General features: G+C 36.1%; 1 protein-coding gene across 1 annotated transcript in view; it reads left to right on the plus strand.

The window, feature by feature from the left end:
* erbb2 (erb-b2 receptor tyrosine kinase 2) overlaps positions 1 to 12,884 on the plus strand; it is a 49,792-nt gene that overhangs the window by 32,823 nt on the left and 4,085 nt on the right. The window contains exons 14-26 of the mRNA XM_065253598.2: positions 53 to 143; positions 454 to 608; positions 697 to 741; positions 2,601 to 2,739; positions 3,571 to 3,693; positions 4,728 to 4,826; positions 5,239 to 5,424; positions 5,888 to 6,043; positions 7,067 to 7,142; positions 7,234 to 7,380; positions 8,195 to 8,292; positions 11,303 to 11,488; positions 12,218 to 12,575. Coding sequence (XP_065109670.1) covers positions 53 to 143; positions 454 to 608; positions 697 to 741; positions 2,601 to 2,739; positions 3,571 to 3,693; positions 4,728 to 4,826; positions 5,239 to 5,424; positions 5,888 to 6,043; positions 7,067 to 7,142; positions 7,234 to 7,380; positions 8,195 to 8,292; positions 11,303 to 11,488; positions 12,218 to 12,575 — 1,859 coding nt within the window. The remainder of the gene's footprint in view (positions 1 to 52; positions 144 to 453; positions 609 to 696; positions 742 to 2,600; positions 2,740 to 3,570; positions 3,694 to 4,727; positions 4,827 to 5,238; positions 5,425 to 5,887; positions 6,044 to 7,066; positions 7,143 to 7,233; positions 7,381 to 8,194; positions 8,293 to 11,302; positions 11,489 to 12,217; positions 12,576 to 12,884) is intronic.

Consider the following 12,884-nt stretch of genomic DNA (forward strand, 5'->3'; position numbering starts at 1 on the left):
AGTTTTTATATGTTGTTATTATAGAGTGTAATAATAAATATTTTTGTCACAGGTCAATGCGGGAGTTCGTGGACGGTACAAACTGTATCTCTTGCCACCCTGAGTGTCGACCCATCAATGGCTCTGCCTCCTGTATAGGCCCAGTAAGAAATTCACACAAAACCTTACAAAATTTACTTTAAAGGAAGACTTCATCAGTAACAGAATATTTTCTTATGTTGTTTAAATCCAATATGGCTTTATTTCTCTTGTACAACATTCACCCCAATGTTCACGCTGCTCCCTTCTTTCATACTGTATAATATACAGAAAAAATAATAAAATATCAGTGAGAAACAAATGGATATTACATTTGTTATACATAGTTTTTTTTCTATTGTGTGCTGTTACAACAAACTGTGTTTCAGTTTCTTATTACATGAAAGTTTACACTGTGTGTATGTATGTGTCCAGGGTGCAGATCAGTGTAGGGAGTGTGCGCACTATCAGGATGGTGATTTGTGTGTCGAGCGTTGTCCCAGCGGGGTGAAAGAAGACCAGCACACCATCTGGAAATACTTCAATGCCACAAAACACTGTCTTCCCTGTGAAACCAACTGCACTGTCTCGTGAGTCGCTCGGTGTGCTCTTGAGCCGTTCCTACTTCATGTCATGTCAGCATTTTGTGATTTCATGTCTGTTTTCCGTTTACTGTAGATGTCCACTGGATGAACGAGGCTGTCCCATCCAACAAAAAGCTGGGTAAGACTTAGACCTGAAATGTGGTGTTAAGTGCAAGCGTAATTTACTGTTGCCTATACTTAAGGTTAATATGTAAAAAACATACATTACCTACTAGTGCTGTGTTCAAAGTATCGATATGACGATACATCGTCATGGACGCCTGACGATGCGCACATCGATACAGCACCTTCCGTATCGATTCGGATGTACTTTTGAAAGTAACGTGATGAATTGCTGTTGATCCGTGATCCATATGGAAAGGACGCATGTGTCCCGCGGAGTACGTAGAGTTAAAGGTGGCGGGGTATACTTTCACTTTGCGTGTCTGTCTCGCTGGCGCACGTGTCTGCATAGTGAGCCGCGTACTCGCGCTCTCTCTCTCGCGCGCGCGCATTAAAGTCAATGAGTTCAGTATGAAAGCGCAGATATCTTAGCCTATACTACTGCAAAAGGGCTTTATTAGCCATGCTCTTATAAAACAGAACTAACGCATTTGAGAAGAAACACAACAAAGATTTGCACGTGAAAAGTGTACGTCTAGAGAAGAGATACAGAGCTACTTCAAACTATAACTGTCACATTAATAATCTGATTTCTATTAAATAGTATTAAGTCTGACTGCATGTTTATAGATATATTCATAGATGTAGAATAATGAGAGACAAGAGTAGGGCACCATCTTTGTAAAACTGCTTTTAAAAAAACATAAGTTAAGCACTAACTCTGGGATTTTAAATATTTCTAATAGCTAATAAATGAATGGCAAAAACACAACTGTTACAACACTGCTTATTCAATGTACAATAAACAAATAATAATAATAATAATAATAATGTTACTAAATTCTGAACAAAAATGTAATTCAAAATAGTCTTGTATCGTGATGCGCATCGTATCGGGACCCTTATATCGGGATACGTATCGTATCGGGGAATTTTGGCGATACACAGCCCTATTACCTACATATTAAACTTTTGCCTGTGGATCAACTGTTTATGCTGCAGATCTGTAAATGTAAAAATTTGTGACCCTGTTTGTGAAATCAAGTCTCACATCTAATGATGGGATTTGAAGCATCAGTGTTTGATTTCCCCCATTGGTTTTAATCTTTAACATGATCTTACTCAGTCAATGTTAAAAATATTAAGGTTATATTTTCACAGAATGTCCGTTAAATTATAACCCCATTCACACAGCACTTTGATCCCAGAAAAGTTTGTAAAATTGGCAGAGGGCATTCGGTGTGTCCCGTAAATGTTCTGGGATCGCTCCAGTAAAGGGGACCTAGTAACATTGCTGTAACATTTACGGAAAGCGTCCTGTGTGAACAAAAGGCAGATACAATGGCATAAGAGGCGTGCTGTAGTGAGAATGCACGTGTCATTGCAAGTTATGGTTTAGGTCTTTGACAGGATTTAAATGCAAATCAGTATACAAAACGAGAAATGCCTACAAAACGAGAAGTGCCTGCAAAATGAAATGAAGCACAGCTTCTCACTATCTGTGCCGAAGCTGAGATCATTCACCAGCATAATAGAACAGAGCGTCACACGCTCCTTTATGATCTTATAATAAACAAAAATGCACATGTGTAGCTTCTCGAGAGATATATCACAGATAATTAGCAAAGTTTAGACGCTGTGGTATAAAACTACCAAGTGCAGGACTTTAAATACTTCATGTGTCTTTATGGGGTGATAAACGTGAATGCACACACAGATTCCGTAAAATCATTGACAGTGTGAATGAACCAAAATCAAACGATCCCGGACAAGTCCAGGGACACATTTCCCGGGTATTTACCATAATTTTTGTGTGAAAAGGCCTTAAGTAGGATGATTTTATGAAGAAATGTAATTGTTGTGGAATCCCTGCAGGCCTGGAACAACAATTGCCATCACCATCGGTGGATTGTTTCTTTTCTTTATTCTGGTGGCGCTGCTGGTGTTTTACCTTCGACGACAAAAACAGCAGAAGAGAAAAGAAACGATGAGGAGAATTCTGCAGGAGCATGAGGTGAGATGTTTTACTCTGTCATCTTTGTCTAGTTTGGTTTTCAGAGTTTATATTACGAGAACTAAAATTTTCTTTGAACGATTTGAATCAGTCCACATCTCAGTAACAGCTCCTCATCAATTCATTTCAATACAGTTTAATGATAACATGCTTTGCCAATGACACAATACTTTGTAAATAATATTGTTATCTAATTTATTATAAATATATTTAGCATTTCATTCCTTTAGTTTGCCACAATGTATTGTGGTATTGCCTTCTCCACCAGAAAAACATTCAGTGCTGACTTTGAATCTGGCCAAAAGTAGAATGTTAGAAGGCAACATAATTTGGAAATCTGTTTAAAGGGCACCTATTATGTTTAACAAGATGTAATATAAGTCTCAGATGTGCCCAGAATGCGTCTGTGAAGCTTCAGTGTACCTTTAAATGCAAATGAGCTAAAGCTCCTCACTCCCATACCAAAATTACAGTGAGTGCTTTCAGTTAAAATCAATCTGATTTCTGTGAATACAGTCTGAGACAATAGTATCTCACTATTGAGGTGTTGTACAAATTGCTGAGGGAAACTATGAACTATGGTAATGCAGGACTGTCAGTCAGTGGCCGTGGGCTGGGCTTTATCAGTGTGACATCACATTAACAAGAGAATCAAAGCGGCATGTTTATTAAAAAAGAAGTGGGTGGATTTTGTTCATTGTACGGTGGTTGTCTTTACACACTGCCAACACACATTTATGTTCAAACTACTTCATAATATGTGCCCTTTAATGTTTGACAACATCACATGTTAGTTATTGTAGCTTAATGGCTTCTCGGTATTCCCTATAGCTGGTGGAGCCACTGACCCCGAGTGGAGCGATGCCCAATCAGGCTCAGATGCGGATCCTTAAAGAAACAGAACTGAAAAAACTCAGAGTGCTGGGATCTGGAGCCTTTGGCACGGTCTACAAGGTTAAAAACTACACATATCATTCACAACACATTCATCTGTCCATTGCCTTTTTGAAATTCACAGTTTGAAAGCTGGCATTTTTGCTAAAGGTCCACTTAGTTACACACAAAATGAAGATTTTTACAGCCAGCGCGCTGAGCTGAATATGTTATGTGACTGATCACAGTTTAGGCTGCAGGAAAAGTATGTTTTTTGCCTAACTGGCTTAACGGGAACATGTACACACCTTTACTAGTAGTGACTATCCTATGCTGTCATATGCTTTTACACTTTTAAAGGGATAGTTCACCCAAAAATAAAAAATCTGTCAGAATTTCTCACTTTAAAATGTGAATGAGTTGCTTTATTTTGTTGAACACAAAAGAATTTTGATAAGTGATGGTAAGCACACATTTGAGGGTACCCATTGACTTCCATAGTATTTTTTCCTATGTCAATGGGTACCATCAACAGTGTGATTACCATCACTTATCAAAATTCTTTTGTGTTCAACAAAATAAAGTCCAGTTTTAAACAACATTAGAGAGAGTAAATTATGAAATTTTCATTGTTGGGTGAACTATCCCTTTAAGACCTTTAATAAATGGTACATAAAGTTATTTTTAATCAGTATGTGTAGTCTATGGGATTTTACCAGTTGATGGGTTGGAATGGGTTAAATCTAGAGTTCACACACTTGACAATCACTTTCACTTTCATTTATGAGTGTGTTTATATGCTATATCCCACATTACTGCAACAACAACACTTTTATCAAGTCTAACACGTCTGTCCTAATGTTTTGTTAGTCCATGTGAGGTAAAATAGTCATTGGTATTAAAGCTGTTTGGGAATAATTTAAAATGCATTTAATAATTGTTTTTGTGATTTGGACCTTAATAATATAGCAATTCATGTAATATATAGCATTGCGTTATTAATAATAAATGCATGATTAATATTTCCATTGTAGTTTATATTACTGATGTTATATCAGTAATAAGTTGTGTTCCAGTTGTTTATTCATTGAGTTTTTCTTTTTTCTTTTTAACAGGGCATCTGGGCTCCTGATGGGGAGAATGTAAAGATCCCTGTGGCCATTAAAGTTTTGCGTGAGAACACGTCACCCAAAGCCAACAAAGAAATCCTGGACGTGAGTGTTTCTTTATTTCCCAGAAGTTTGCTCATTATTTTATTTCTTTTAGTAACATCATTGGGAAGCATCAATAATCGCATCTATTACAAAGTACATGCATTATGTCATTCTTGATCTCTGTCATACATGAACACACTTATATTTGTTTATAACAATTTGTGCATGCATTAAATTGCAGTTTAGTATGTGTGTTAAAATGCTTAAGTGCACTTTTACACCAGAGGTTATGGTGGGCACCCAAGCATATTTGATAACAGAGATGTCACCTGTAGATATAAACGCATTTTGGCATGGTTTTAAAAAAGAACGCCTTCATCCTTAATATAATTTCCAGAAAATGCATGTGTTTAGCTATTTATTTATGTCTTAAGTGCACATCGATATGAATATGACCATTTTGTGTCCGCAGGAGGCGTATGTGATGGCAGGTGTTGCCAGTCCGCATGTGTGCCGTTTGTTGGGTATCTGTCTCACCTCCACGGTTCAGTTGGTTACTCAGCTCATGCCATACGGATGCTTGCTGGATTACGTCAGAGAGAACAAAGACCACATCGGCTCTCAGTATCTCCTCAACTGGTGTGTCCAGATCGCTAAGGTAAGACATCTACAGCGTCGCATCAGCATGATTTGTTGTATGTTGTAATCAGTACAAAATATGAGTCCCTGTATGTAAAAATCGAGACTAGTCTTATAATCCAGTCTCAAAAGTTTGATTTCACATTGATTATTTTGAAAAAGTAAATCACAAAACTGACTTTAACTATGACTTTGTCACATATCTCAGAATAGCAACTAATCTTTCAGCATGTACTGTATTTTTCCAGATCTTCTTTTCTGCTGTGAAACACAAAAGGGGATATTTAGCGAGAGGTTTATATTGCTCTCTTAAAAGCATACCGTAACCAGGAGCTTCTGGTTCTAAAAGAATAAAAAAACATAGTTGGAATAGTCTTAATAGTTTACTTTGTGTGAAGACCGGTCAAAAATAATGAACTCACTATCTGCCGACATCCCTTGTGTGAACCGTGATATCTGACATGTCATGTTTGTGTACTCAGGGCATGAGTTACCTTGAAGATGTGAGGCTGGTGCACCGAGACCTTGCAGCTCGAAATGTTCTGGTAAAAAACCCAAACCATGTGAAGATTACAGACTTTGGTTTGGCCAGACTGCTAGACATAGACGAGACGGAATACCACGCAGACGGGGGAAAGGTTTGTGTTTGATGTTAGAGAGGAAGCTCTGAAATGCCCACTCTTTGTCTAGTATGTACTAAGGCAGCTTTTTAATTTATTTGCATCTTTTTAACACAATTCACAACTTACATCTATTTTGAACAAAACGTACACTGTCAGTAAAGCTATTATCCTATTTTTATAAATATAGCGAGATAATGCTTTCATAATATACGATAATATCATTAAATTTGTTGTTTTTGTAAGAGGGACCATATATTATTATTTTAATTTTATTAGAATATAACCAGAAAATATAGGAAATTAGTATGCAGTATTAAAAAACTGAATAAAATTATAAGCGAAAGTGTCGAGTGTTTAGTGTGACCTCGCCTTACACTTGACCAATAGCAAGAACTTACAGGACCTTTTAAACCTAAATTAAATTAAATCCAATTCTATCGAATGACTTCAGGGCTTTAGTCTGCTTAAAAGTGTTCAAGATGTGTTTTATGCATGGGTCTTCAACAGGTGGTCTATGGTGGGAATACTGGAGGTCCACCAAATATTGTTTGAAATAATGAAATAAAAAAATTAAATTAAGCATAAAAGAAAAATGCATTACCAGGCCAATAATAAAAAAGTTAAATATGATTAAAATGAAGATCATTACATTCCCACTATAAAATATATGTAGTTAATTTGAAAATGTTATAAAAATTATTATTTTAATATCTTTGTAACGTAATCATCATAAAATATGTAAATCCAGTCTTAATTTATACTGGGGTCCCTAATCCTTCTCTTCATCCATTGAAGGGGTTCAAGGCCCAAAAAGGTTGAAGAGCTCTGGTTTAATGCCAAAAGAGATCACACTAAAATGGACTTTTACCTAAAAAATTTTGTTCAAAATGTTTTTTTTTTACATTTTGTGCACAGTTCCTGTATTTTCTGTTTGTATCTTAAAAACAGAGAGAGAGAAAAATAAACATGATTTGTGTTATTAAAACTTTGCTAAAACAACGAGGCAACTACATATGTGTGTGTTTATGTGTTGAGTAGGTGCCAATCAAATGGATGGCACTGGAGTCCATATTACACAGAAAGTTCACTCACCAAAGTGACGTATGGAGTTACGGTTAGTATTAACATGGGTTACAGTTACTCTCCTGTAATTGTCAATCCTCTGGTTTAAAATAACTTTTGAGTTGTGACTCTGTTCGTCTCAGGGGTGACTGTATGGGAACTGATGACCTTTGGCATGAAACCATATGACCACATACCGGCACGGGACATTCCAGAACTGCTGGAAGGGGGGGAGAGACTCCCTCAGCCCTTCATCTGCACCATAGATGTCTACATGATCATGGTCAAATGTAAGTGATTGTTCTATAATGAAGAATTAACAAAGATAATTGTGTTTTTATTTGTCAAAATTTAAAGGAATATTCCAGATAGATATCATCTGTCAATTACCACAAAATCATTTTATTTTTAGCTTGGAAAAACAGACAATATGGTGTTTACGTTAATGCAGTTACAATGGAAGTCTATGTCGTATGTTATCGTTGTTATCGCAGAAATAAGCCCAAGAGGGGGGTGTTATATTACAGTGAAGGGGCTTATTTCGCGATAACAAGTGGCTGCCTGTACATTATCTCGCTTATTACAGCTATTTACCTCATAGGTAAGGTAAGAATCATTAAATATTGATTTGCAGACCTTCAAAGATGAAAACCTATTTACTTTCGGTTTTAGATGGACACATCATTTTTTATCTCCCCTAAAGTTAAACAATTGATTTTTACTGTTTTGGAATCCATTCTTGGAATCCATAACTTCTGGTTATAAACTGACTTTATGTCATGCAATTTAAATCAAGCAGGCTTACAAGGTTAAGACACGAGTTTGTTATGACTTTACAAAGACAAGCGATTCTATTCATCCATTCTTATATGCATTATGTTGAAGCATTATTGCTGTATTATCAAAACTTAATAACGTTTATTTATTTTAGAAACATTGTTTTCTGTTGCTGTACAAGATTCCATTGTAATTACATTACTACACAAACCTTTTTTCTGTGTTAACCGACCACGTCACAGATGTGTCCATAGAGTTTAACTTTGAACCTGAAGCATTTGTTGAGGCATTACTGTATGTTGATGATTGTTTGATGTTTTTACCCAGGCTGGATGATTGATCCAGACAGTCGACCACGATTCAAGGAGCTTGTGACCGAGTTCGCCAATATGGCACGTGATCCTCCGCGTTACGTAGTCATTCAAGTAAGTGCAGAAATTTCATGGCCTTATGGTTAGAGATCCCAGCTTGTAACCCTAAGGTCACAGGTTAAATTTTGATGCTTGTCGGTAAGCAACTAAGACGCACTTGAGCAAGGCACCAATCCCCCAGTTGCTCCCACTGCCACTGGATGTTTGTGCTCACTACTTACTGGGATGCAGTGGTTGCATTTTCGAATATGATTTATTATTCTCGACAATCACTTTCACAGTTAATTGGTAGAATAATAAAGACGGTTTCATCGGACATGCGTGTGTTGTCACCAGGTACGTAGCGGGCATTTTAAAAGTGAGGGGGACAGGGACTTGTATATGTATAAAGCAATTTAAAGTAAACTGACCCAACAGATTTTTCATATAGTGGTCTACCAGTAAAATTTATTAAAAAATTTGGACAAAAATTGGTTGACCTGACCAAGTGTTTTTTCTTTTTGTAATTTGTTCTTAAAAACTAGTAATTGTTCAGTAATAGAAAACAAAAATAAATAAATATAGAACTAATAATTTAACATATTATGAGCAACAGCACACATAACTATAAAATAAGAGCCATACAAATAAATTGTGCTTTTTATGTTTTTCATGTTGGTCTGTAGGAACGTATTCAAATGTAAAATAATTCTGCATGCGTAGTCTTATACTGCATACTCTAAATTCACTATAGATTAATACTTCTTTCAGTTTCAAAGGTTAATCAGTCAAGACAAATTAATGATTTGTTTCTTGGTCTGTTAATATATAAACATTAGAAACAGCATACTTTCACTTTGAGAGAAAGTGCACACCCATACGGCAAAAAAAAAAATATATATATATTAATATATATTAAAATATATTAAAAATATTAAAAAATTTAAAAAAATTGATAAAAAATATATTTGCTGAAATATATTTTAAAATATGTTTACAAAAATATATTTTTTCAAGGATATAATTTTTGGTCATTTTTTGTATATTTTGAAATATATTTTTAATGAGTAACTAAACCCCTGGTCAGAGCCTGACTCCACCCACTGCAATATTTGAAAAATGCAAGAAAAGTGGGCAGATCCCAAGGGAGATAGAGGGGACGAACTAAGTGTGTGGTGAGATCGTAACAAGGGCGTAGTGAGCTTGAACCTGCTTACGTCACGAGTTATTTCTTGGACCCACCATCCAATAGGAAAATTCAACTGCAGTAGCCACCGTTCAACCTGAAGAGGGCAGCACTCAGACGTTTTTACACCATATATTGTAGTATTGAAACACTTTATATCCAAATGTAAAAAAACTTACTAAAATCAATGATCAGCACTAATAAAGCATCATTCTTACAGATCATTAACTAAAAAAAGTTGGTTTAGGGTTTAGTTACGCTTTAAGCATAAAAAATATGTCTAGCCCTCCATATAATTCAATTCAAGGAAATATATTCATGTGGTATTTGAAGAAAAACTTTGTTACAAACCTGTAAGCATAACAGTTTAAAAAAGGTTAAGATTAAATACATTTCCGACTTCAAAAATATACTTTATAAAATTTACTTGTATTAAGTATATATTTAAATGTATTTATTTTTTATTTTTGCCATATGGGATGTAAAATTAGAAATGTATTTGCTATATTTGAAATATATGTTTCAAAATATATTTAATTGAGCATAACATTATACAAAATGTATTTAGCATATATTTAAAATATATTTTTTGCCAGATAAATTTATTTTGCAGTATGGGTGGATCCATTAGCCTATTATGTGTTTAATTTCTCAACGCTTAACTTACATTCAATTTAAGACATATACTGTGTTTACGTGGATAATTATGACATTTTTAGATAGTTTTGTGTAAATATGTACACTGTAAAAAATACTTTGCTGCCTTAATTTTTTTTGTTGAATCAACTCAGATTTACAAGTCATGTCAACAGAGATGAGTTGTCACAACTTATAAAATATAGTTGAGAAAAGTCAACTTAATTTTATAAGTTATAACAACTCACCTGTAGTTATAACAACTCATCTCTAGTCAAGATTAATAATAGTAAGTTGAAATGACTTGTAAATCCAAGTTGATTCAACAAAAAATTTTAAGGCAGCAAAGTATTTTTTACAGTGTGCGTTTAAGGACAAGATAACATAAACTTAGTGTTTGCGCACTGTCTGAAGAATTAAGATGCTGGTATCCAGGTACGTGCTTGGAGTGGGCATACACGCAACATATTTTCAAACAGAATTTGAGTAAATCTGTTTCTTGTCTTCTTGTGCTTAAATGTTTAAATTGGCAAAGCATGTGAAATAGTCGTTTGTGACGACGCATGCCTGACTTGACAGTTCTGTGCTGTTCCCGTTTCACTCTTTTGAAGCTCAAACAGATGTGCGTGCATGAAAGATGCTTGTGATTGGGTTAATGCTATTTGACTTAAATCTAAGTAACAAAATACATGGGTGGAATGGTGATGGCGAGTTGAAAACTGCGGGGGACATGTCCCCCGTGTCCCCCTCGTGATCTATGCCCATGGTTGTCGCGGTTACGCGACTGAACTGAAGTGAACTTCCAGTCTGTATTTATTTATCATTTTGGCTAGTGGCTAATCTGATCTCTGAAACAAATACCTTGTCAAATATGTTTTTGTTTGCTAAAGACGAGGGGAGACGACGAGCATAGATCACAACTGTGCGGAGAGGTTTTGCAGCCAGGCAAGAATTCAATGATCTGTAGCTAACATTGTATACATTAATTTTACACAGTAACGTTGGCTTGGTGTTATTGTTGATATGCATTAAAAATGATATTTGAACGAAGGTAATTTACTTGTCATTTATTTCCCTTGTTATCAGAAATAGGACTGTATTTTTATTATTGATTCTTTGTGGAAGTTTACCTGAAGTTGCGTTTAGTCCACAAAAGCAGTTTGTTTATGTCGTTGCTGCTGAAACCGTCTCATTATTCGATTGACAAAAACACAAACATACCCGCGTGATAGAGTTTTACAGTTTTTCTTCTATGTTTTGCAGAACGACGAGCAGATGAGTTTGTCGAGTCCAGTAGACAGCGCCTTCTTCAGGGCGTTATTGGCAGAAGAGGGGGGGAATGTAAAGGAGTTCCTGGACGCGGAGGAATATCTGGTGCCCCAGCCTGGTCCCTTCAATATACAAGGAGAAAGCAGACCCAATGGACCTAGCAGACGTCAATCACACCGGGTTAGTGAGAACTTCATTCTTTATCATAATTTACTTGAAGTGTTTTAACATCCTCACATGATTTTCCTCTGAAGAGTGTTCACCTTTTCCAATAGATAAAAGCACACAGCGTCGGACTCCAAATGTGACAAAACAGCATCATAACAGTGGTCCATGCAACTTTATTCACAGTTTTGTGTAGTCAATAACTTTAGGAACAAGACAAAGTTTAGAAAGATTGCATGAGAATTTTAACTTTCCTTGATCCTTTGAAATAAAGAGCTCCTTGTGCTATGAAAGCACACTGTAACCTTCACAGTGAACAGACACTATTTATTCAACTTAAACTGACTAGACACAGCACAGAGAATACAAATATAATACTGCTGTCCATAAATGCTAAAATATTTACCACAGCCAGATTTGAACTCTGACAGTGTTTTAAAAAAAAGTTGCCAGCATTTGTTCTCTTTTTATCCCCTTTCAAATATGGGTTGGTTTCTTCCAAAATACCAAATTTTGAGCAAAAAGCTGAGAGAATTGCATTTTTGTATAGGACTTTTGTTCAAGATCATTCAAGGCGATCATCAAAACAGACACAGTTTTTACAGTTTTTGGTCAGTGTATGCTTCAGTGTTTAATAAGTTGTGTAGGAGCGCCACCTAGTGGATAATAGCGTAAATATGGATTGCCGTAAAAACTCGTCAATGACAGGGAATGAGTTAACATTGCTTTGTTTATCTTCTTCAGAGTACAGATCAGATCTTAGAAACAGACGGTATGCCAAGCGGCAGGGGTTTGTACTCCTCTGTCAGCACGCTGGGGCAGAGTCAGTACCCGACTCTTCCTATGGGAGCAACGGCCAACGGGATGTGGCCAGGAGCACAGTACCCCGCACTAGTACGGAGCATATCACACCGTTCAGCTGGGGGCCAATCAGACTCTGTGTTTCTGGATGGGGACATAGAGGAAGACGGTCCTCCGTCCAGTCCTGGACGCTACTCTAAAGATCCCACCATGCCTAATGGCATCGATGGAGATGTGGAGTGCGATGGCCTGCTTGATTTCTCATCTTACACGCTTCCACGTGGAGCACACACACAACCCGGTGAGTGCAATTTATGCTCGGATACAGTTCAAGTCAACATAACATTTTTTCAAAGTGTAATGAGATTTATTTGATTATGAAAAGTGGGCTTTAAATATTAGAATATAGCCAGGTGTAAAATGACGCATGAAGCAATTTGCATCAATGACATAGAATAAGTTAAAAAATGTTCGTTAAGAAAGGAAACAGGGTCATTTTGTAATAAGGTCTAGTGCAGTGGCGGCCAGTTATTTTTTATCCAAAATATGTGTTCAAATATGAGTTAAATGACGTTTCACAATGACAATTTTAATGCTAATAATGTAAACG

This window comes from Paramisgurnus dabryanus, chromosome 1, assembly GCF_030506205.2.
Source record: "Paramisgurnus dabryanus chromosome 1, PD_genome_1.1, whole genome shotgun sequence".
Lineage (NCBI taxonomy): Eukaryota > Metazoa > Chordata > Actinopteri > Cypriniformes > Cobitidae > Paramisgurnus > Paramisgurnus dabryanus.